The sequence below is a fragment of the Liolophura sinensis genome, chromosome 6, assembly GCF_032854445.1.
Source record: "Liolophura sinensis isolate JHLJ2023 chromosome 6, CUHK_Ljap_v2, whole genome shotgun sequence".
In the NCBI taxonomy this organism is placed as follows: domain Eukaryota; kingdom Metazoa; phylum Mollusca; class Polyplacophora; order Chitonida; family Chitonidae; genus Liolophura; species Liolophura sinensis.
Window position 1 is genome coordinate 51,971,200 of NC_088300.1, and position 27,067 is coordinate 51,998,266.

Below are 27,067 nucleotides of genomic sequence, written 5' to 3' on the forward strand. Positions count from 1 at the left end.
CACCGATTATTGTGACGTAAGAAAGGGAAAGAACAAATGAGTTCACAGGTCTGGGCCGTTTTGATACAGACATGAAGGAGTTTTACGAGTTCCCCATAACATATAACATACGCGTGCACAATCCCGCCTGTATCAAGACGGTCCAAAGCTATGAACTCATGTGTTCTTTCCTTTATTACGCCAGAATTATCGGTGTATGTGTGCTCATAAAACATATATGAGGTACACACGCAATGCAACGTCACGGAAGAAAACGATCCGTTCTTCGGCCATTTGGACCTTTGGTGTAGCTCGCCCTCGACTCTCCCATTGTTTAAGGGCCAAGAAATTTCTTGTTTTCAAACCATTATAAAGAAAATCGGACTATAATGTAACTAATAAAAACCTGTTAATCAGGGCTACATGTTTTATTCAGCATAAAAAATACCTGTTCATGATTGGAACAAAAGAAAAGAAAGAAAAAAACTGATGTGGCCTTCTACAAGTGTGTATAGCCTATATGTTATCTTTGTGCTTTGCTGTTCATTTTATAAACTTTAATCCTCTTTGTCACTTAGGTCATTTGCCTGTTTCTTGATTTTCTTGTCGGACTCCTTGTCAGCATTCTGAAAGTATAAAATTATATAGTACATCGTGAATAAGAAAATATGATGAACTGGGAAAGCAACACTGGACGTCAATAAAATGACGTCGAAGTCCTGTTGCCAGGCTTTTTCCGTAGGGCGCTTTCTCAGTGCATTACATTGAGCCTTTCTCGAGCTTAGGTCCGTCAAAGTCAAAAATAAATATTACCTTATGCCAGAACAAACTAAAGTAACTAACGTTTACCGCTGACTATGTGTTTCTCTTCAGGCAATACATATTAAATATATTTAATATATTTTTCTGACATTTTGTTTATGCTGTACCCTACAACTGCTAGTTAATAATGGTAACTTTCTCAAGAGTATAGCATGAATGCACACTCATTACAGATTACAGTCTCATCCCTTGTTCCACCTATTCCACGTTTGATACCAGTTCTCTCTGATTGTAGGGATAGAACATGTAGAAATGCGATTATGTTGTGAATAAATCAAATCAAATACATCAAAACGAAGCTTACCTGATTTTTCGACTGTTTTTCAGTCAGCTTCATAAAGTTCTTCTTCTTCATATTTTGAGGATATCTGGTAATATTTAGTAGGTACTGTTTATGTGCCTGTAATGTAGAGGGTTAGTTCAGTTAATATTAGATATGAAGGTCACATATATAGTTGTCCATAGTGTCAAGTAAAGGGAAAAAGCTAGCTTGGAGCTCAACATTTAACTGGAAGTCAGGGGAAGGCTCCGTGTCAATAGGCATGTAGCGGTGCCGGGTGTCTTTAGCACGATGTTTCAGTGAGGTAACATACTAAATGTTACAGGCAAGAAAGCGGAGTATTAACATTTGCATATTGAGATTATGCGTCTGCCCTGAATGATTCGATTGTTGCTTAATGTCATAGAATTTTTCACTTCAATATAGGATGTGTGGTCTGTTTTGTGAACTGAAGAAGGCTTGCTCGGAGTAAACCACTGATCTTTGGCAAGTTACTGACGAACATTTCCACGTTTCTTGTGGAACAGATGTAATACTTTTCTTCCTAGACCTCCCCGCTGGCTCCGTTGACTAAAGCGTTTTTCTCACCAGAAGCCGATCAATTCCTGACCAATAAGGTGGCAGGTTAATCCAGGATGCCCGGTTTGTCCGGTACCTGGCGAAGAGCTGTGGTTTAATCCGGCACTCGGTGTGCTTCCACTCGAAATCTGACTGCTGTTATATAAGTGTCAAATACTTCAGTACAACAGCAAACAACAATCAAGTTAAATAAATGGACAAGATGTATCATACTGACGTATTTATTTTTAAAAATGCAGCCAACTTCTTTGGCCTACAATTACCTACATTAATTTGCATTGCCTTGTAATCAGCATTTGTTGCCTTGTAATACATAATTGCAGCACAAGCTAGTCACGCTGTCATCCGTACTTTTATTACCGTGTATCTCATTGCCACCTACGTTTCTTATCTTGTAATCTGCGTTTATCTCTTTGTCACCTTAGTTTGATACCTTTCAATCCGGGTGAATTTCGTTGTCAATTTATCTTTCGTGACTCCATTTATTGCGAGTTTCTTACCTAGCAATGCGCGTTTATCTCGTTGTTGTCCTGCAATGCGCGTTTATCTCGTTGTCACCCGTGATTGTTATCCTGCAATACACGTTTATCTCGTTATCATCCGTGATAGTTATCCTGTAATGCGCTTTTATCTCATTGTCACCCGTGATCGTTTATCTCGTCACTGATCTTGTAATCCAGTATATCTTGTTTTTACCTTTTTTTTCACCTTACAATCCGAGGTTATCTCGTGGTGACCTGTGTTTGGCACCTTGTAATCCGGGATTATCTCGTTGTCACCTGTGTTTGTTACCTTGCACTCTGGGTTTATTTTGTTGTTATCTGCGTTTGTCACCTTGTAATCCGGGATTATTTCGTTGTCACATGTGTTTGTTACCTTTCAATCCGGGTTTATCGTGTTGTCACCTGTGTTTCTCACCTTGCAATTCGGATTTATCTCGTTTTTACTTATCTTGTAATCCACGTTTATCTTGCTTACCTTGTAACCCGGGGTTATTTCGTTGGTACCTGCGTTTGTCACCTTTCAATTCGGGTTTGTCTCATAGTCATATGTGTTCGTCACCCAATAATTCACAATTTTCTCGTCGTTACGTATGTTTGTTATCTTGCTGTCTAACGCGTCACCAGTCTTTGATACCTTGGCGTCTACCACGTCACTTGTATTTGATATCTTGTCGTCTACACCTCACTTGTGATTGATACCCTGCTGCCTATCGCGTCTCCTGTGTTTGATACCTTGCCATCTATCACCTCACTTGAGTCTGATACTCCCGCGTCTATCACGCCACCTGTGTCTGATACCTTGCCGTCTATGGCGTCAGCTGTGTTTGATATCTTGCCGTCTATGGCGTCATCTGAGTTTGATACCTTGCCGTCTATCACGTCACTTGTGTTTGATTTCTTGTCGTCTACACCTCACTTGTGATTGATACCCTGCTGCCTATCGCGTCTCCTGTGTTTGATACCTTGCCATCTATCACCTCACTTGAGTCTGATACTCCGGCGTCTATCACGTCACGTGTGTTCGATACCTTACCGTCTATGGCGTCATCTGAGTTTGATACCTTGCCGTCTGTCACGTCACTTGTGTTTGATACCATGCTGTCTATCACGTTACCTGTGGTTGATACCTTGCCGTCTATCGTGTCATCTGTGTTTGATACCTTGCCATCTATAGCGTCATCGGTGTTTGATACCTTGCCATCTATCACGTCACTTGTGTTTGATACCGTGCTGTCTATCACGTCACCTGTGTTTGATACCTTGCCATCTATTACGTCACCTATGTTTAATACCTTGCCATCTATCACGTCACCTGTGTTTGATACCTTGTGACCCTGGTATATCTTGTTATAAACTTTGTTTGTTACCTTTTCAATCCTCCTGGTATTTCACGTTACACTGGTGAGACTCGTGATGCTTTTATCACCATATAAACGACTGTTGTGAGATCCAATTATTGTCCCACTTACACATTGTTGTTTACGAAGGCAGAGTTCATCATCTGGCCAGAGATTAATGGAGCGAGCGTTGTATATATGCACTAAACTGCGTAGAAATGTAAGGGTTTTTTATTGTGCTATATACAATTGCTCATATTGTATATCCACAATGGAGCAATACTTCGCTATTCGTGAATGATAATGTAGCATTCTTGAGCACGGTGTAAAACATCATTCACACATCGCTAATATTAGACTACGGCAAAAAATAAATAAAAGAAAGAAAGAAAAACACATTTGGTAAAACTATCTCAAACGGCACCGCTGTAAGAACTGTGACTGAAAACGCCTTTTTCTTTCTTCTAAATTGAACTAGATTATTAGACTACGACGGGACTTCTTGTACACCTATACCTTGGACTGTTTGTACTTCACTGTCTTCTCTTCGGCTGAAACTGATAACCTTGTGAGCCGAAATGATTTTCAGATTCAACAGGACGAGAGTCTCTGTGCTATATTACCCTTTCTGCCTCACATTGTAGAGGAGCTACTTGATACAGCTATAAGCGTAACGACGAAATGAAACATGTTAAATGGCGTCGCAGCTGAGAGCATACACTCGGAAATGCACGCATACTTTACAAACTTATTAACTGTTTTATTTCACATCAAGTAGCTTTGCCATTTGAGATGTAAAGTTTTTTAAATGTGATATTTTCTTTCAAAGTGATGAAAGGCATTCCCAGCTGCACATTTGTGGTTAAGAATGTCCTTTCACTCACTGATATTCAGTTGCGCGCTCATGTTTTCTACACTATGTAACCCTGTCTTAGTTACCTTGTAATCCGCTTCGTATCTCAAGTGACAGTAATGCGGTTCTTTTGTGGTGATGCGTTTCAAAATGGCGATATTTTCGTGCGTAATTCTCAACAATTCTCGCTGGCGCTGTGTCCTGTTTAAGCTGAAATATGACAACATAACAAAGTTATCAGAAAGTGCGTCATAAATAAGTTCAAAACCCAAGAAATTTCAGAAGCGGAATGGCGTTTGGTGTCTTTTTCCCAACTGCCTTCTACAATATTGCATTTCAATGCTTTGAACTGAAGCTTCTACTTTGCTTTCTTGGAAGGAAGGGTAATGTGGTAATGTATTAAATCTGCAGTCTTAACCTATGTTCACTTATGTATATTTATAAGGCCTGAAAGTACCACTTAAGTCTGTAGCGAGATACAGACTTTTCTACACATAATATATAAGAGAGCCCTTTGTTTAAGAGCTGTACTTTTAAGAGAGCATTTCCGCTCCAACAAACTCCTCTCCCACACGCTTCCTAGATTTCCTCCAATGGAGGATCGTAACATAAATGCTGCATTTTAATCACAATTCTGTACATTGTTACAAACGCTAAATATTGTGAGTCTCTGCATGCTTAATTGATGGTCTTCACTTGTTCCCATTTTTCTAGATTCGAGCCATTGTAGTTACACGTATAGAGAGCATGCACAGTGATGTGAGCCTGAATGGAAAACAACTGGCCTATAATAAAGGCTTATAGCTGCAGTTACTGTATTGTATCAGGTAGCATCAATGTCACAAAGTTTTTATTTGGACCTGGGATTTAAACAATACATATAGAGTTTATATGCAAAATAACTGAGTAAAAGGTCAAAGGTTAGCCTATATATATGTGTGTGTTCTCTGAGGTTGTACCGTATGATCCGTAGTGTACTACATGATCACTGTTACAAAAGTTTTATTTATATAGACGAAGATAAAATGAAGAATTTAAGTGAAAATCATCAGAAAAATGGTCTGAGATAGACGGATAGTATATATATTACCTTTTGTTACACTAGTCTATAATATGTGGGCGCTGAGCTTAAATATGTGAAAACATCCGAATAAATGTCTGACAATCATTGTATCAAATGCTGTGAGCAAATGTATGATCAATGTCACAAAATTTTTATTTAGACTACAAGTACAGAGTTTTTGTGAGAAACATCTGAATAACGAACATCTGAGATAACCCAAATGATCTGTAGGTACTATATGAGCACTGTCACAAGTCTTGTATTTAGATCACTGTATAATATAACAAAACTGAGAGGGTTGGATAAGCGCGCAATACACAAACCCACCTTTTCTGTTTGTAATTATTTTTGTTGTCCACGCCTCCGTATGTCTGCATAATGTTCGCCATCTTTTCCAGCAGAATCCGGTTATCTCGCTCTATTATGGCTAACCTGTTATCCTCTTTCTTAAACAACAAATAATAACATATATTTACATTAAGAAAACGCCAAGGATGTGCAGCGATGTGCTGCGGAGACTAGTGCTAAAGTCTTTTTCTCGTGGGGGACTAACACATGCAGACAGACTCTGTTCGTTTATGTTTGGGAACATGTATGTCATTCAAAGTAGTACCTTAGTTTAAATTTCCTTTATTTATTTTTCTTTTTGTTTATCTATTTATTTATTGTTTCCACGCCGCAGTCAGTACAGAATATTTTACTCATACAAAGGTTTGTGAGTGGGGGAGGTGGTGGGCTTGTACTAGCAGCGCAAAAGAGTCGTCATCAGATACGAAGCGGAAGTTACCTCAATGATCAGAGGGGAAATCGGTTGTGACAATGAACAAGACTTTACGACGGCCTATACTTAGATGGAACGCAGCCTGTTGTCACTTAATACATTTGTGACGGGACATTTAAATAATCCGATGTATAAGAAAGCATGACGGTGATATGAAATGCATCACTCAGAAACTTTATAAAGTTCATTTGAATTTGCCCTTGGATTTGGTTCTTGAGTGAAGGAACGTTTTATATATGAAACGAATAAAATGGTACATTAAGTTTTACTAATAAACAAAATATTTAGCATTTAAGGGTTTGATAAACTTTGCAGTTTTCAAATCGCTTTTGTACTCTTTATAAGCATAAGAAAGGAAATATAAGCCCGTCTTGGCACCAGAGTAAAAACCACGTGGTTAACCAAGGGCACACCAGATTCCTTAAGAGAGATCAGGTTTGTTTCGATAAAGGAAATAGTTGTTGTCAGCAACCACCTTCTGGTCTCTAAACTAAACTCGCACGAACGTTTTTCTTGCGTATATATTTCAGCCAGCTGCTGATAGATTTATATAGATGCTGAATCCCACTCTTTCGACATCTGACCCACTTTTATCACAACAGCTGACGCTCGACCATTCCAGTCAGCACATGCCACAGGTTTTTTGATTGTTGTCAATGTTCTTTAGACTCATACTATACAGAAATAAACTGTATGGAAGCCCGCAGAGACCATGTATACAGCAAAACAAGTGCATCAACAGATATATGTTCTGATAATGTCGTTAAAATCGGCAAATGTTGGTTTATAGATATTAAAACTATATACATCAATACAGGCCTATGTGAACTAACATCAGTTTCGCGTAATGAATGATTATTTCATCTAGATTTCAGTGTCGTAATGATTTCAGTAACACTTCATTGTAATAAGAACATGGCACCACTGGGCTGCAGTGTAGATATGTGCTTACGGCCAATGTAGTCGACGACTGTTTCCTTGCAATAAATTTGTTTTGACTACAAAATTATAGGCTTGTGCAAAACATATAATCAAATTCCAGATATTGCAAAATGTCCATTTCAACACTGGAGTTCCATCATAATGAGAACATGTGTTTGGACGTCAGGACCTACCTGTAGTTTGGTGAGCTTCACGTGCAGGTGCATGTATGTTCTGGGGGGATGTGTGTCCAAAACTGCAACAGCTGTGGAAAAGAATGTATTAACATAGAAAATACAGAGTGAATTGGTTGAATAGCAGTAACATAAAGCAAAACACCAGTCAAATACCCTGTTGTACAGATGTTTACGCATATGATTTGTGTAATTGGTGTTTTACGCCGAACTAAAGAATATTTCACTTATACGACGAGGCGGCTAGAATTATGATAGGAGGAAGCCAGACAGAACCCACAGCCATCTACAGACTGTTGCCAGACTTCCCCACGTACGGCCGGAGAGGAACTCACAGCGACCACATCGATGAGAGGCTGCTGGGTCATTGCGGTGGGGCTAGCACGCTAACAACTGGTCCATGGAGGACCAATACAGATGCTTACTAACCCTACATATCAGTGGACATATGGACTCAAGTTCCTGCCGTATGTACTTGGGTATATTGAAGGAATGTCATACCGTCTTTACATGTAATAATGCATGAATAATGACACCCACCGAGTAATATCAGTTAAATGTAGTAAAATATTCTTGAGTACGGCATAAACCATATATATATATATATTGTCATTCTCCGAAATGGACATTTTAAAAGACGTTCGTGAGGAAAGACTTCAGCTTTCTTGGTGGTGTTTTGCACTTTGTATTGACACAATTTCGCCAATGCAAATGTGAAAACATAACATTGATACCATGTGATGGATACATGTATAAGTGCTAAAAAAGAACATCTAGGACTGCGTTTTGTTAAAATCCAATCATTGGTAATTAATCAAAACTAATTTGGGGCCGTAAAATTACTATAGACTTCGAACAGAACTGACTTGGATGATGTTAGAGTTAAAAAAAACTAGCCTATATTTAAATAGTTTACTAGTTACAAGTTAGAATCCAATCATTGATTAAACTGAGACTCCATATTTCACTTTATAGTGCGTAGTCATTGGGCCATTATGCTGCTAACAGACATGTTAGTTACTGAGGAATTGTTTACCATTCTACTCAGTGCCCATATCTATTCCTGTACAGACATCATGCATTTCTTAAAAATATCGGTTTAGCGGGAAGAACCAAATGATGACGTTGAAGTAGCGGTAGTTCAAACACTTTAGGCATTTGTGCTACTTACATTTTCGGACTTTATCCCGATGGGCTTGGTATCGCTGCTGGTCCCAGCGTTTTCGCAGGAAAATGTTGTTTGTTGGCGTTATTGGCTGATACGAACGATGCATCTTGCCCTCTACCTGCCGAACTTGCTTTCAGATTGTTCCACTTTCGCCATTTTCTCTTCCAGTTTCTCAAAACTAATAACTATTAATGTGTTACTTCCGACTGTGTGTGTAGAGATTTGTTGACTGGTTGATGCCATAGAGACATGACGTCATTATCAGTTTGTGATTATTACGTAGCTGTAACGTAGGGCTGTGGATCTCTTTGTGACGTTAAAGCTGGCATGACGTTCACATAGCCGCGTTATAGTGTCGTGAGGTAAAAGAGGTAAGCCAGTGTACGTCCATATTGCAACGTTGTCGCACTATAGATCATTACACATTTAAGCTATTGGCGACTATAAACATAGTTGTTAAACTGACATGGTCGCTCAAAATTTGGGTTTTTCAACAAATTCTGACTATGAAGTCTTAACGAAGTTCGTTCATAAACTAAATCACTGAGGTTGAAACAAAAAATATTCATTGAGTATGTAGCAAACGGAAAGGCCCGAAGCGTATGCGCAGCGTTCGGATAATTCCAGTCAAAAGAAACGAGGTACGTGTGGGTGACAGAAACAGTGACACCGTGATCTTGCTGTCTTTCCTACTCAATCGATATTGCTCCATTTAAGCATTATACCGAAGATAAACATATTGTACCATAACTGGCATGCAATAAAAAGAGGAAGTTTTGCTAAAAATACTACTTATAATAGTGTTTTAAGGCCGAACGCAGTTGTCCACGAAGTAAGTTGCAGCTAAGTGGCAAGTTAAAAAAGCACTAACTAAGCGACATCTTCGTGCTTCGTGAGATCCTTTCCTTTCTTCATTGTACTCCACCGTTCAAACTGACCAGCAATTACAACTCCAGACGTGCTTGTCAATCTCGCGAGCTCTTTGTTACACCTCTTTTTGGCCAATCCTGTCACGAGCGAGCCGTAAGTCCTTCTTTTACGCGTGTAATCAGCCATGTTTATTTACATATGAAGTTTACTGTGCGCTGTACGCATACTCCATTTCCACTGAATAGACAGCGCCTCATTTAAATAACCTGTCAGAATTTTCAGTTTTTAGTTTTTTTGTTATTTTTAAACATTCACTTAACATACAATGCTGGGGTTGGGATTAACGAAAATGTTGTACCTTTTACTTCTTGAGAAAAATACCCGATACTCATGTCATTCTGTAATATCGCAAAAATACTTAATATCTGGACGACGGTGTCCGCTGTAAAGAGATGGCACTGGTGACGTTGACAGCATGCATGGAGAAGTTGAGAATGTGGTGGAGTTTTAAATCTAGGGTAAAACGAATTAATTTGTCGAGTTGACGAATATAGCCGATAATGATGGCAGGATACCGGGCAGAGCCCAAGGGAAGCCCACTTTTAGCAATTTGAGATCCTTTTGTACCTTAAAGAAAAGGACAACAAATAATATAAGCTGAATTATTTAGGACGAGGGGTGAAAACACCAACTTTTATAGAAATAACTCGCGCCTGGTTGGTTAAAACTGATAACATTGCGGCCAATTCGATTGTCTTGATGTGCGCAATTTGGCTTACATTGAACTGCAATATCTCGGTTGTGCAACATCACAGAAATAGAAAGCTATGATTTTTTTGATTTTCCTGTGGGATATTTTATCAATGTATATATATATGTGTATGTATATATATATATATATATATATATATATATATATATATATATATATATATATATATATATATATTTGGTTTAATCTTGTCTTTTCTTTTAATGTACTTTAAGTTACTGGTCACAAAATAATAGTCATGTTTTATACCTGTCAATCAATAGCGTAAAAAACATAATAATCGTCTGGGAGAAATATCAGTTAAAAAAGTATTTGATGCATGTTTTATACACATCTAGGTGACGCCTTTCGAAAATCAAAACTATATAATTTACCGCCTTGAACTGGAGTTAGATCCTGCTGGTCAGTGCTAGACATTTATATACGTACATAAGGAAGAAGGGTGGTTATTGTAGAGCGTACAAAAGCGACTAGAAAGTTAGGTCACGTGTTATCAAAACATATGTTTATCAATAAATTTCTGCACGTTCCGTGGGTGTTAAGAATGTTCCCATGATGAATACGACGCGTTGGGATATCATAGCGAATCTTTTTATATATGTGGACAGGGGGAATGGTTTTGTCTATGACAGACAAGTTCACTAGCGAAAAAAGTTGAAAGATCACAAAGCCTTGTAGAAGATGTGAAAAACAAAAAGAAAGAAAAAATATACCCACTGAGTTTACTTTGTAAGTAATTCCTTCTGACAAAGAGGATAATTAGTTCGGCCATATTTGAACAACACACGTGGTTTTGCTGCATCCTTCCCAATGGCCGACATCTGTTTATGATATTGGTAGGCTCAAAGCAGCTGTGAAAATAAGCCCATCTAAGAGTCAAGCTCTGCTGATGAGGTATGGTTTAACGATACTGTACAGAGGGGAGGATATGTAGTTACGATATCAGCCTCTTCAACGCTGTGTGGTTCGATGCGGATCTCACTTACCACCGTGCTTAGAAGTAAAAGGAAAAACTTGAAACAACTTCCGACGTTTTAGCAGGAGAAAGCATAGCTGTGCCAGCCCCATAAGAAAGAGATATGGACTGGAAATAACCCACTTTCATGCTTTCGTTTATCTTTAGGATTAAGCCGCGCCTTGTAAATGCTTTTTAATATATTTCTGTTTTATTCATCATTTACGAAACAAAGACGGCAAACTTTTCATATATCATTAAAAATTGTTGTACTTTATCTATTTAATATTTTAGGAGTGTATATAGAAATATTGCACCGCCTAATCTTGATATGGTTTAATCCTCGTGAAAACTGTGATGTCTAAGTCGTTATATAAAAATGTCATTATCTGTAGAACGCCATTTTAGATTCATCACATAAACCTACCCAGGCAAAAACCAAAACAGACAAAGGATCTTCAGTTACATATTTAAATTTAATTATAAAATGATAAATGATGAGTTTAGCCTGTGGAAGGTATATAAAGTGATATGTGTTTTTTTTCTTCGGTCTGTTATTACCTTCCTCTTCCCAGTTGTCCTCCCCTCTGACATAAACATATGCCATTTACGTCAGAAATTTCGTTGAACTCGCCAGTTCTTCCTGTCATTTGTCTACTTTACTGCACATTTACTTTACAATTTACACATTATCTTGATTGTTGTACGCACAAGTCACAACTCTTGATAGCAAATTTTTCCGTGTACTTGAGTTGTGTTCGCATAACAACCGACAGGTCACTGGTTGTAGTGTAAACAGGAAAACGTGCACACTGCAGATAAAGGCGTTGAGAGATGGGGCAACAAGTAGTCGATCCCTATCCGGTAAGGGGCATTGACGGGCCTACAAACCAGGGTGTTCCGTCTGGACCACCGTAGATGGGTGAGTTTGTAACGGGTCGTCAGCACGTGGGGTTTCTGCATCCTCTAGGACTAGCGCCCACAGTTTGATATACTCGCAACACAGGGTGCACCGAGAGTAACCAATTCCTAACTAGTGAACCAGTTTTAGTACATTATGAACAAGGTGATATATGTTACGATTCTCATGGTCTACGCTGGTCTGTGCTACGCCAAAGATTATTTCATAGCTGCGGAGGAAAGAGAATGGGACTACGCTCCGCAAAGCTTTTCTGAGTCCACAAAGGAAGGCCAACGGTGAGTTAATGTACAGTTTTTAACTCCCTAGTTAAGCATAAGAGTCCACAGCACTATATATACGTTTGGGGGGATAAAGCGGTAACATATGTTAGCTAATTCTTGTATTTGACGGTAAAGTCTTTCAAGATGTTGTCATGGGATAGGTACTATTTTATTTCTGCCGCTTCTCCCTTACGAAATAAGGTACTTCGCTAGTGGGTAGAGAACTTGCTGTTGATTGTAGCATTGTGAAAACCCTCGCTGGGTTGCACTCCTCTTACATTTAATCCATCAGGCTCCAGCAGGGAACACTGTACCCACTTCACGTGTCAAATGTCTGAATTACTTAAGGTTAAACGACTGATGCGGCCTGAACAAGTCTAAGCCCACCCAGGCTTAACCCTAAAACAGGTCTAGGTTAAGTGTGCCCAAGTTGCCTCATTTGTGCTCCTTACTTCACTCTGATCTTTTTTGTCACGCTGTTATAACTAATGTGCTTCTGTCTACTTCTGGAACTAACTATGGCATTCCATTGTGTACACACGTCAATATTTGTAAGTATTAGAAAAATATATATATATATTTTTTTTTTGGACACGTTGCCTTCTTACATTTCATTTAATAGGCATTGTGTGTATTCGTTGAACAGAAATCCAGTCAAACCACAGTGCCAAGAGTTTTGATTATTTGTGACCAGGTACCAGTAATTACTCTGTGGTAGCTAAAATGGTCACGGTTATTTGCGGCCAGATACCAGGAAAAACGCTGAGGTCGCTGATTTGGTCACGGTTATTTGTGACCACATACCAGGAATTACTCTGTGGGTGCTGATTTGGTCACGGTTATGTGTGGCCAGATATCAAGTATTACACTGTCGTGGCTACTCCCCCATTTATGTGTAACTAGACATTATTACTAATCAATTATTAGGTATGCCATCTCAGATTTGGTCCCTGTTATGTATGTGTATGGTACCATTTCTTACACATTTGTCGTTACTTCACCATTTGTATTTGACCAAATAAGCTCTGAAGCAAGTCATTTAAAAAAAACAGTACAAAAAAGAAAAGCCAAAAAAGAGAAGAGCAATACTGACATATTAAGTGTAACACACTGACTGCAATGTTTACCTAGCGGTTTGATAATTCTTATAACAGATAACTCTATAGGCTGAGATGAAAGTAACGGTTGTTTAGCGATTCCACAGATGTGTGTCGTCTGGTAATTTTCTACAACTCTTAGTTATCTATTTGGGTTCAGAAAAAAATGGTGCCTCGAAGAAAAGCTGAAGTTAGATGAGCTGGAACATGAACCAGGGATTCCTGAAATCGCATGGTATACAGATGACTTAGTAGTTCACGCATTTATGATATATAAACTGCTTTTGAACAAATTTGCATGTTTTCATTTGCAGGTGTGATTAGCTTTCCCTGTATAAACATCTACTTGGCAAGATGATGGATTTTGGTTGATATAAGTTATAAGATATGTTTTTATGATTTCGACAATATATAGTTCCTTTTTCTTATAACACACAACACATTCCTTATTATTTTGGGAACTGTACGATCCTTAATCAATGACGAGATCCTACAAGTGTATATTATTTACCGCCGGGGCATTTTCTGAGCAATTTCGGCCTGGCACAATCTCTTTCAGATTCAACAGTGAGGGAAACAATTTGCCGCCCTTGATGGATATAACTGTTTTGTCGTTTTTAGAATATATATTCTTTCTTCTTCAAACAAACGAGTTAGTTGAAAGAACAACATCACTGTGCTAATCCATATAGTCACCCATCATTTGCCCACAAAATGTGTTAAATTTTAGATGATATTGGTCAATTTAAGATTATATAAAGGTAGTTTTAGTGTTATTATTAATTTTTTTTATTTCTTATTAATTTTTTTCGTGTTTCAGGTCGGCAAAGTTTTACCTCAATGACGATCGGCATAGGATCGGTTCGACTTACAAAAAAGCTATCTTTGTGGAGTATACAGACGACACGTTCACAAGAGAGAGAAGCAAGCCCAAATGGCTGGGTTACCTCGGTCCCATCCTCCAGGCGAACGAAGGAGAAACACTGGTCGTCCACTTCAGGAACAAGGCCAGTCGTAACTACTCCATGCACCCCCACGGGGTATTATACGACAAAGAGAGCGAGGGTAAGTTTTCTGTAAAGAGTTTTCATCACAAAGAGATGAAGTTTTACAGGTCCTAGATCACTGGCGATGTATCAGCTGGTTCCCGTCCAAGCCACTTAGACAACTGCAGTCTGATGTACAGCCTAAATTGCTTCTATTTTTGATGAAATCGTATTTGATAAACAAGAATATATATTGGGATTTCAGATGCTGCGTGATGGTGAATAAAAATAGGGCATGTCTGCTTCTTATATAAGAAAGTACTTATATGCCCATGTTTTTTTCTAACAACAGAATGATAAATTAAAGCAGAGAGGCGAAATGTTTGAGAGCAAAATTAACATAGTGTCAAGCAGAAATGCATGTGATATGCTAACTTGAGCTTTGCCTTTGTTGTTGTATGTGTTCTATTACTTGACGTGTTTACCACCCACCCCTCAACCCCATTTTCCCTAATAACTCACAAGTGTTCCCCCTTTCTGAGGCAAACCAAACTCCTCTCACCAGTATAGACTCTTCCAGGCTATTTACAACGTCCCGGGGCTGGTGGGTTGCTAGAAATAGATCCCTAGTAGAAAAACAGTCGTAACACCGCCAGCTTGTGTTTATATTAAACCTTGTCTGGGTGCAGTGTGTATGGCTTTATCAGGGAGACTAATCGCCGTTGACAGAGAGCAAGGGCGCGTGCCAGATTTCCTCGAGCAATTGAACAAAATATTGGCTCAATTTACGGTAAAGATTTATCTACCGTGTGGCGCCCTCGGGTCTGTGACGCCAACAGTAGCGTGGGGATGTAGGTATTGGGTGTTAACTGACTGGAAATAACGGTAAATTCCAAGCCTTCTTCAGCGAAGAATTTAGGTATCGGTGTAAAGTAATGATCCTTGTGAACTTTGTATTTATTATGTCCATACCATTGTTTAAACAGTAAGAAGCAGCCAACAAAACAGAACTGTCCCAGTCAAATGTGACTTATAGCATCAATGGCAGACCGGCTTAAACCTTTTTGCCTGCAGCGGGGAAGCCCAATTCAAATTTTATCGAAGACTTAGTCCAAGTATAAAACATCAGACGTAAGAAATAAAGTAAACAAGACATCCAACAGGAAAGGAGCATATCGTAAAAGTAAATATTTGATAAAACTAATTAATCTACTTTTTGCGGAGGTACTTACATTGAAATATATTTCCACGATGCATTCATATGAAAACAGAGGTGTTATTCTGACCTGTCAGCTGATACGATTCAGTCCATCTTGTAATCGTAATGCTGGAACTCACTTGTTTTGTTGCAGGCATGCCGTACGAAGATGACAATCCGATGACATCAGACTTTGTACCACCTGGCGGCAATCACACGTACAAGTGGAAGGTGACGTCTCGTGACAGCCCGGCGGCGGGGGATCCCGAGTGTCTTGTGTGGCTGTACAGCTCTCACGTCGATGCGATCAAGGACATTAATTCAGGACTGGTCGGCCCATTGGTCACCTGTAAAAAGGGTGAGAACAGTTAGGGTTCCGAGTAAACGTCTTCCAGTAATATTCTTTACTTCTTTACTAATTAATTCCCCATACTTCTCAGACAATCGCTAGAGACGTTTTTATAGGGTGTTATAGAGACGTTCACTTGCAAAAGTCTTTCAAAGCCAGTCACGTCGTAGCATAGAATTAGCTAGTTGCTTTACTTCGCTGTCATTTAAGTAAGACATTTTTTAACTGTTATTTAATGGGAATTGCCAGCCGTTAGATCATTGCAAAAAACAAATGTCCTCTCCCTTTAAGAAAATTATTGCTATATTTATATTTTCATGATGAAATGTGAAAGTTATTGTCTTCCTTTTTTACCTTCTTTTCAATTGTTTTCATTAGATAAGGAACCTGTGGCAGTCGTTGTAAATGTCCAGTAATTTTTATTTCTTGAATAAGCTGAAGTAAATTATATAAATAAAATAAATGAATGCACTTTCAGGAGGCATGGACGGACAGTATATCCGCCACGAGTTCATTTTGTATTTTAACGTTGTGGATGAAAACAAGAGCTGGTATCTACAAGACAATGTGGACAATCACTGTTGGGACTCACAGGGTGTTGACATCTCCGACCCGGCCTTCATGGAAAGCAACAGGATGCATAATATAAACGGTTACTCGTTCGGAAATTTACCCGATCTGGATGTTTGTGTAAACAGCAAAGTTAGATGGCATTTGATTGGTGGAGGAGTTGACATCCACACAGTCAATTTCCATGGACAGTCCCTCGTGCATAACCACCACAGGTAAATTTGTACAATCATTATTTATTTATTTAATCATTTATTCATTACACTATTTGTATGTTATGGTGCACTTTATAACACAATCGGTCGGGAACAGTTTATGTAGTCAACACTTTGGAAAAATAGCATTGCATCAGAGAATCGTTTTGGTAATTACTCTGCCAGCTAACGTAAGTAACCGTGGTATGCTTAAGTGTCAGTTTTATGTTTTTATTTGGTTAATCCTTTATGTGTTTTCCATTCGGAAGGAAGTAAGCAGTTTTTGTTTTCATTTATTGTCTTCTGGGTTAGAGCAAGCAGAACAAGTTGAGATATTATTTGCATCTTTGTCAACAGAAATGTTAGCGAACAGTTTTGCCAAGTGTTTTCATGTGCACACTTTTCTCACTTCGCTCACAGGGTTTCCTCGGTAAGCCTCTACCCGTCTCAATTCTCTACCGTCACTATGAAGGCTCAAAACAAAGGCAGATGGCTCGTGAAGTGTCAAGTCCACAACCATTTCAGTGGTAATAAATACTCTTCTTCAACTCTTCTTCATTTTGTAACACGTTTATCTAATAAGTTAGTTCACTAAAACAAAAACTGCACTGCAAATGTAAACGGAGTATTAATAACCTGCAGAAATAAAATTTAGTTTACACTATACTTTTTTTTCGAACTGAAACTGGTGACGGGTAAAGTTGACATTTTGTGCCGTAGATCTTTACAGTCATCTAAACGTAAGCCATTTAGCTTGCCGACATTCACCCTAGATTTTGATATCCTAGTGAATTTTGACGAGGTTGAAATCATGATTGAGCACATCCCTAAGATAAGATTTCGATTCTATCGCCACATATTTTTGTTCTAAATACACCCGCATTGACAAACAACTGGACAACTGTCAAAATATTGTTGCATTTGCAATGATATTAAACTGTTGATTTATTTAATTGATTTATGTTTATTCTCGTACATCGTATTGTTTGACGGCCCTTAAGTTTATGATTGGAAGAAACCCGGGTACCGAGAGTAAACCACAGGCCTTTGGTGAATATCAGATAAACCTGCTGACTTTAGACGGACGCTAGACCAGCTAGACCTGGATTCGAACCCCCAACCTTAAATTCAGATTCTCTGAATGATTGTTGTGTTGTTTTTATAGCTGGCATGAAGGCATTCCTGAATGTAAATCACTGTCGGCGCAGAGAGATGCCGTATAGTCTGACAGGAAAGATCCGACGGTATTACATTGCCGCTATAGAGACGATATGGGACTACGCACCTTCGGGCATAGACGTGTTCAACAATCAGAATCTGACACAGAATAACAGGTATGACTAACTATCTTATCGTCAAATAAGTATTCCTTGGTGGCAAGACCAGATTTCTTTTTCCTTAGAAAGTGAGGCCCATTATTTGCAATGATTTTCCGTGACTCTTGAGGATGCTCTTGTATATAAAAATGTGACATCTTAAAAAAAAATGTTCTAAGCGCGTATGTGTTTATGTTGTGTAGTCAAAAAAGCAAGACGTTCTTTCAAGTCAACCCTAACAAGGGGTTAGTTTATCTCATACAAAATTTCAAGTATAACGTAATCTGTTCCCATTCATTAATTTGCATCAATAGATACCAGCAGCTGTTAGCTAAATTGTATTTATTTCAGTCACTCACAGTTTTTCTTTCAACGTGGACCTGACCGAATCGGTGGAAAATACAAAAAAGTTGTGTTTCGAGGCTACACTGACTCCACCTTCCGGCGACAGCAACATCGTTCCAGATCACAGCGCCACCTGGGTCTACTCGGTCCCGTAATACGCGGCGAGGAAGGGGATTTAATAAAGGTGGTGTTCAGGAATCGTGCCAGTCGCCCGTACAGCATTCACCCACAAGGGGTCAACTACAACAAGTTTAATGAAGGTGCTCGTTACCATGACGACACGAGAGGTGAGGATATGGAACGGCTTTAACAATAATCATAATTTGAATACCTAAGTGAAAATTTTAATTTTGGCTTCAATCCTCAAAATACGCTTAGTGCCCGGAATTGGTCCCTGCAGAAGTGAAGAGATAGCGTGAATTAAGTTTTATGTATTTATTTATTTGATTAGTGTTTTACGCGGTACTAGAATATTTTACTTACACGACGGCGGCCAGCATTACGGTAAGAGGAAACTGGGCAGAACCCGGGGAAAACCCACGACCATCCGTACATTGCTACGTTTTATACAGGCTACTCATCAGAGGAATACAGTCGTGAAGACGGTGTTCATGCAGACGTCGCTTAACCGTCTATTGAACCCTCTGTATAGAAATGGAACAACTAGTGCGGATGTGAATTCAGAAGCCATGTCAATAAATTATGACCGAGGCGGCCATTCCCTCGTACTTCTGGAATTCCTTCGAAATGGTTACCAAAAAAAATAGCCCAGCAAAAATTATTAGACGTCCGCGCATATAAGATAAAAAGGCTATCGCACAAGTGGGTGTAAAACACATTTGACTGTGTTAATTATGCGAGAGAAACACCGCTTTCACTCCCTTTATGAATGGCAGGTGGCATGTGGAATCTTAAAGGCAGACATATGCCCTCATTATAAGAAGATACTCTTTAAACTTGTCTTTTTATATAAAGGAGCGGTCACTTAATTTCATTTACTACCGGAAGATTTCAGTCCATCAGCGATGTTAATCAAGATTACTGCAAGGGATTTAGCTTTTTGATAGGATAGTGAAAACGTGCGCATCATTTGGACTCAGGAAAATGAAGTATAATCTGCTAAGCACTGACTTTGAGCTGAGTGATGCCGATACAGCTCAAGATGTGCTCGGTTACACTGTCTCTCACCGAGGTACCTGATTCCGATTTCAACGCGCACGCCTGCTTCTAGAGCAGAGCAGTATCATATGAATTAAATAGCATGAGACGCGTTAATAGCTTTCCCAGCTTCAGAGAATTTACGGTTTGAACTTCCGTGTATTAACCGGAAAATGTGTGGTAACAAAAACGTGAATACAATTAACCTGTTGTAAAAATGTTTGGGTGTATGTACATGTATATGTTGAAAAGTTAAAATTTTAGGAGAGGAGATTAATTCCTCATTGCTGAGCAAAATTAAAATTCCGGGAAACTCTCACAAAGTTTTTATGTTATTTTCACCGTTTACATGATGTAGAATGTATGGTAATTTAACTTGTATATGTTTATCTATGGTGACGTTTATATAGGAATGGCATTACGTTGTGTACCGTACTAAATATTGGATTTTATTCATATTCATTTATTTTTAAATCATGTTAAGGCACACGGCGAAGTGCTTCTGGGCAAAACGAAGATGTTGGATTAAGTTATCTTTAAATCACCATTTTTTATATTTGTATTATTATAAATATATATTTAATGTTGTAATGTAGGCCTGTTACAGATATACTACAAATGTGTATCATATGCATATATTCTTACTGCTGGTTCTTTTATACCCATATATACCCATCAGATGTTGCTAAGGCAGACGACGAAGTACTTCCGGGCAAAACGAAGACGTACTATTGGACAATGTCCCGAAGCATGGCACCAAAACATGATGACGCAGACTGCCTGACGCACATGTACACTTCCGGTGTGGATACCGTTAGGGACACATACAGCGGTTTGATAGGACCCATGCTAGTCTGCAAGCGAGGAACTTTAGACGAAGGAAAAAAGTCCTATCAAGTAATATTGCCATTTCATGAAATATTAGTTCAAGTCAAACAAAGCAAAACTGACGTAAACCTTAATGGAAAGACTATTCACAGTAACGAAAACGCTAATTGGTCTTCTACCTGTGCTAGGAGGGGCTATAGGTTTAGATCTCATGTGTTGTTTCGTCACGAATCTGTTTTCCAGATATTTTTGGCAAAATGGTTCATTGTATAGAAGTGAAACTTTGTCCATCACCTTACTGTGATGGTGTCGGGATGTTTCGTCCATTTTCATCAAAATTATGGCAGTTTTGGGCTTTGATAGTTTTTCGGACTGCTTTGGAATGGCTGATTATTCTGAATTGAAACTTGGTAGAAGGCTTCATAAACATAAGTTATACATCACGTTTGAGTAGTTTCGTCTATTTTCAACAACGTCAAAGCCAATTTTGATCTGTTGTGAACTTTTCTATTCTTCTGAAGGCTCAGACCGATAGAGGGCATGTGTTGCATTATAAACTGAATAAGTTCGTAAAAACAAATCAGTTGTAGTCTATTTTGTTTTAAAGTTTCCTAAAAATGTTGCAGGTGTGCAGCGACCTGCGGATGGTCTTGGACCCTCCGGGCTCCGGCCGGTTTCCTCCCACCACACTGTTGGCCGCCCTCGAATAAGTGAAATATTCTTGAGTACGGCGTAAAACATCAATTAAATAAATAAATAAGTAAATAAATAATTGTTCCATTTCTATGAATGTTTGAATATTCTTATCAACACCAACCACGTATCCCTCATGTCACCTGCAGAAAAGAATGGATCATGAGTACTTCCTGTTGTTCACGGTGATTGACGAGAACCTTTCCTGGTATTTGAGTGACACCATGGATCAGTTTATCCACGAACCAAACAAAGTGGACACCCAGAACAAAATGTTCAAGAAGTCCAACATGATGTACAGTAAGTTACAGGATACTTTGAATCACCTAATTCCAGTTTCTGTTTTTGGAAAGGTCATACATAGGATTGGTGATGACACGACTTTACCATATAATTCTTTATATGGCAGATATGATGGGCAGATAGTCTAATGAGGCGCAAACTGTGATGAAGGTACATTAACGTTATCTGTATAGCATTATTTCACATTTCAAGGGTTATAACTAAGACAAATATTATTGCAAAAGCAGACTAAATATATGTTGTGAGAATAGCAAAGATAGTCAATGTCGTCTTGCATTTAGACCTCTCGTTAATTAAGGAACAGTCCATGCTAAAAGATTATAGCATGTCAAACATTTTCCTCTCTGACAGATCGACAAACCGGATAAAACAAGACAGAGAGGGCGACTTCGACAGTTCGTCGTCGCAGCTAATAATACTAGGGTCATGATATCTAGCTGCTTTGCTCTCTTTAAAAGGTCGTTTGGATACATAGTATTTATTTATTTATTTGATTGGTGTTTTACGCCGTATTCAAGAATATTTCACTTATACAACGGCGGCCAGCATTATGGTGGGTGGAAACCGGGCACAGCCCTGGAAAAACCCACGACCATCCGCAGGTTGCTGACAGACCTTCCCACTTACGGCCGGAGAGGAAGCCAGCATGAGCTAGACTTGAACTCAGAGCGACCGCATTGGTGAGAGACTGATATTTTGATATCCTTATGCATCCATATATTGAATCTTCAATTTTGAGTCGATTTTGACCAGGTATTTGAGATATTCGGAAAAAAAAAATTCTCTGCGTTGAATTTTAGGTATCAACGGCTTTGTGTACGGAAATCTGAACGACCTTGACATGTGTCCGGGAGATCTAGTGAGCTGGCACGTGCTGGCTCTGGGGTCAGAGGTCGACATTCACTCCATCTACTTCCACGGTCACACAGTTCTAGAGGGAGAGAACCGGCGCAGTACCGTAACGGTTCAGCCCGGCTCACACCACACTCTGGTCATGGAAGCTGATGCGGAGGGTGAGTAATACAAGTGTTATATGTATGTATATCTCAGTTCTGAGTGCCATGCGAGGCGGCAGCAAGGGCATTTTTAAAATTTTTGGCATGACCCGACGCGGATGTGATCCAAGTTCTCCCGGCTTCGAGGTGCACCCTGTAACCATTAGGCCACGGTGTTATATGATAGGCATATGATAAGCCTACGGTCCATCTAGTAAGGTGGGAAAAGGGAGTCATCAGTAAGAGAATTGATATATCGTCCTGAACATGGAGCAATAGTTTTATACCCGAGTATTATTAATTAATTAATGTATAATTAATATTATCTCATTTTAAACTGTATTTCATAAAGTTCCTCTGTTGAAACTACAAGGTAGAACACACGAGAACGCAGTATTGCCTTGTACAATCAACTAGGTCACTCTTCTAAACAAGGCCAACAAATAGCGTTGTTTTATATTCGTAGATTATTCCAAGTTAAAATATCATCTTTCCATGCACTGTTTATCATTGATATGTGAAATCAGGCTTAGAAACAGGAATGCAATCACAATAGCTTACAATAATGCACGACGATGCCAGGGTGTCCAGTTTACAAACGTATTAAGCACAAGACCCGTGGTCAGACATGAGTCGCTTCATTTTAATCTTTCATGGATGTCTCCTCACTTGGCGCCTCATTCTGTAGGATTTAAGTTAAACTCAGTGGCAGTTCATACAGTGACTATATAAGGTGTCATGCATGGTGTAAATGACATGGCGCGTTAGTGATCTAACTAATAAACAAGTAAATTATGTTCCATATCATCATAAATGTATGTGTGCATAATTGTAGACTATGAAAATGTTTTGATCAGGTGACTGGGCTATCGTCTGTCGGACACACGAGCACTACAATGCCGGCATGGTCGCCATATTTCATTCTCACCAGTGCGAGGAAGGCTACAGACATAAGAAGGATTTGAATTCCGAGGGCAGCGCAGCGAACCCTCCGAATGTCATCCCTGTCAGGTCAGAACGGACGTTCTACATAGCGGCTGAGGAGGTCACGTGGAATTACGTCCTATCTGGCAAGGATGGTGTAAAAGGGGGATCGATCGAAGATCCGAAACAGTGAGTAAAGCTCCATGAAGGACCGTACCACATTACGAAAGCATATACATTTTTGCTGGAATAGCAGAAAAGGCGACACATACATTACTGATGCGACATTATAACATTTTCAGGAGGAGTGAACCGGGCCGAATGGTTATAAAGTTCTCGCCTTTCAATCATTATGTCACATGAGGTGTGGTTTCAAATCCGGCCTTGAACAGGAAATTTGTCGATTTCCCGCTCCCGCTGTTCCTTTGGATTTGGCGACATAAGCGGCTGGTGACCCTCATGTGACCGTTTGTAATAGTCTAACACTGATGACCATTTGTCTTCCAGCAATATGGTGTGCATATCTGCACGTCACATGTGGAAAAGCTGATCAGTAGCTACCCAAAGAAGGGTGGTTTACTCTGGGTTCCTCCACCCACATACTGACACCAACCTGTAAGTGAAACATTCTTGAATATGGCGTTAATCTACAATCAGTTAAAGAGCATGTCTGCTGACTAGTTTTATGTTTTGTTCTCGTCTCTACCGACTGGCTATTAACTCCTGTGAGATCAAGCGATCGAATCCAACCCCTGCTAGTTTATAAGGTATCTGGCGAATCACGATCGCTTAGTCTGGGAACACCGGTTTTCTCCACCCATAAACCAGATCACTGTCATATAATAAAGTTCTAGGACACGATTTTAAGCACAAATCAATCGATCAGTTAATCAATTAAACACCAGTATTAATTAAACATATAGTTAAAAGTCCCTGTGATAAAGGAAAATATTAAATATATTTAGTCACTTGCCACTGATGCTGTGCATTTTGTAGTAAACATTCTCTTTAACACAGCTTGTATTTCGTGTATTGTTTTCAGTCGTGGCTATAACTTTTTGAGGCACACAGAGGGTTATCTAGGAACTACTTACAAAAAGGTTGTGTACAGAGAATACCACAGTGAAAACTTCCAGTTCCGGAAGGACCGTTTTCGGATTGCCGGAGGTATGGAGCCAATATACGGGCCCGTTATAAAGGCGGAAGTCGGAGACGTCATACATGTCCACTTCAAGAACAATGCTTTTAGACCATTTTCAATTCATGGCCAAGGTGTGGCCTACAACAAATCGTCAGAGGGTTGTGCTTACATGAATGCCTCTTGGCAGGACAGTGGTGTGGTGGATGCCGGAGGTAATTATACCTACGTATGGACCGTCACCCCTGCCTCAGGACCCGGTCCCAAAGATCCCAACTGTATCACCCACATGTACTATTCGGCGGTGGACCCGGTGCGGGACACGAATTCAGGCCTGGTCGGGCCCCTGATCATCTGCCGAAAAGGTACCCTAACCGGAAGTGGTGAAAGGGCTGATATCTCTCCAAGCCCGCGGGAGTTTGCGCTGCTATTTGCCATATTTGATGAGAATTTAAGTTGGTATTTGGACGAGAATATTGCCACGTACGGAACAAATGTTGATAAAACAAGTGAGGAATTCATCAAAAGTAATAAAATACCAGGTAGGTCTCGTGAAAAACGGTGGATTAGACATATCTTATGATTAAACCGCTGTCTTTAAAGAATAACAGCGGATTTTTTTTTATAGTTGTATCGAAACATACGTATCAGAGGTATTGTGTGTAAGTTCTCATGCACATGAGTAAACTAGGCGAACTGTTAAAATTAAGGTTCAGATTGAATAATTTATCGAAGTGCTCAGAGTTAATTTACTCTTCGATTTTCTCCAGATTCCGTCTCGTTTCCTCCATACTCCGTCTCTTCAGACCATGTCTAATTTCCTCCAGATTATGCCTGGTTTCCGACAGATTATGTCTGGTTTCCACCAGACTCCGCCTCGTTTCCTACAGACTATGTGTAGTTTACTCTGTCTAGTTTTCACTAGACTATGTCTGATTTCCTCCAGACTGTGTATATTTTTATCCAGATTCGGGTTGTTTCAGACTGTGTTTGTTTTCCTCTCGACAGTCTGGTTTCATCCACAAATTCTTCAGTGACAGAATGGCTTTTCCATTTAAATATAATACTTAAGACATGAATCAAACTGCAGATGAATAAGATAACATGTGTTTCACTTTCAGGCGTCAACGGCTTGTCCCTAGGTAATCTGGTGGTGGATATGGGAACTAACGGCAATGTGGAGTGGTACCTCATGGCAATAGGGGCAGAGTCCGACATACATTCCATACATTTTCATGGACATACATTCGTCCAGTCCAAATATAAGAAACATCGACGCGATACGATAGGTTTATTTCCGGGAACTACAGCCACGGTCTCTATGAAGACGGACAATCCGGGTCTTTGGTTGTTACACTGTCACGTGAACAACGAACCAATGATCGGCATGGAAATGAAATATGAAGTGGTCGATAGGCATTTGAACTTTGGGTCGTCATAGATCGATGAGTTGGTGGGAAATGCCGGATATCGTTTAGGAGGTGATGTTTAAACAGTTTTAAAGTTTTAAGTGAAGGCAAATATGCAAAGGACGTAAGGTGATAGGCTTGTCAAGGTATAGACGAGAAAATTCTTTGTCGTAATATGTGAATATGTCATCTCACGGACACCTGAATAACAAAAGTTATTCTGTTTATGGTCTCGTGAAGTCCATAGCAACGTAAATCAGGTGTTACTTCTGTGACAATGCTGCATCCAATGGCTGTTTCCATGACTACCCAGATACATGACCTGAACCAATCTTGCTTGATCGTATTATTTATATGACCGCTCTACACCTCTACGACGTGCTTAGTTGGATGTTTATAATAAAAAAAAGATTATAATAAGATATAGTAAGATTATTATGAGATAAGATGATAATTTGAGCGGTAAATCAGTCAAAAAGGGATAGTATGCACTGTGTGATAAGCTGATGACACAAGGAAAGAAATGGAGTGAAATGTGAAATAAATTGTGTGCATGACATCCAAAGTTTCCAGCCCATAGTTATTCTGTCTCTGCCTGGAGAAACTGCATACATAACCATGCTTTGAATGATTTCAAACTGTGCTGTATATGTATTTGTATGTCAGTACATGTATGTGTGTTTTTCGTTTTAATTTATCTGTAGTAGTTGTAACTACAGTAGTTGTTGGTTAGTTGCATTTTCCTTTCAGATATTGAACCTACATTTGTGTATTTAAACCGGGCATTTTCTGTATTTGTAACATGCAACACTTTGAAGTTGTATTAAATCTTTAAACCTTTTATACGCCGTACCACACTTATAAACATGTACATATACTAAATATCTGGCAATTCCATGTATGTATAGTCTCAAGCCCCTTTGTCTTATTTTACTGTGACTGTCCGTTAAATGCAAAATGTGCAACACCGCATTTTGACTAATTCTAGACTGGTGACGTATAATACTTTGCAGTTAACATCATTGCGTATTCTTTACCTAATTCTACTTAAGCCATGGTGCTAGGGGCTTGTAATTTGCTTTTTCCAGCTATTACACGGTCGTCGCTGCTCTGGTTTTACGTTCTATGCTGTACGCCTCTAGTTATTTTGTATATAATTTGTTCACAATAAAGATGAATACCGTTTTTTTAATACAAAGGTGAAGGAACCGTGCTTTTCAAATAAACATTGAAAGTAATTGCTTGTTGTATACTTTATTGATACCAAGTCTGTCATCATTACTATGTTCCAGTCATCATTAATAT

General features: G+C 39.2%; 2 protein-coding genes across 2 annotated transcripts; one reads left to right on the forward strand and one right to left on the reverse strand.

Annotated features, from left to right (window-relative positions):
• Positions 1-350: 350 nt before the first annotated feature.
• On the reverse strand, positions 351-8,676 carry LOC135469182 (sperm axonemal maintenance protein CFAP97D1-like). The gene is made up of 6 exons (XM_064747725.1): positions 8,484-8,676; positions 7,313-7,383; positions 5,744-5,862; positions 4,440-4,563; positions 1,106-1,201; positions 351-605 (listed from the first exon to the last, which is right to left on the reverse strand). The coding sequence occupies exons 1-6, from the start codon at positions 8,584-8,586 to the stop codon at positions 537-539; spliced, it is 582 nt and encodes a 193-aa protein (XP_064603795.1). The 5' UTR covers positions 8,587-8,676; the 3' UTR covers positions 351-536.
• A 3,319-nt stretch (positions 8,677-11,995) lies between these two features.
• LOC135466784 (hephaestin-like protein) lies at positions 11,996-26,836 on the forward strand. Its single transcript, XM_064744470.1, has 13 exons — positions 11,996-12,274; positions 14,177-14,421; positions 15,695-15,898; positions 16,368-16,674; positions 17,074-17,180; positions 17,819-17,987; positions 18,321-18,601; positions 20,152-20,369; positions 21,143-21,293; positions 22,097-22,309; positions 23,149-23,404; positions 24,258-24,895; positions 25,475-26,836. Exons 1-13 carry the CDS (start codon positions 12,135-12,137, stop codon positions 25,792-25,794), a joined length of 3,249 nt encoding a protein of 1,082 aa, XP_064600540.1. The 5' UTR covers positions 11,996-12,134; the 3' UTR covers positions 25,795-26,836.
• Positions 26,837-27,067: the final 231 nt, after the last annotated feature.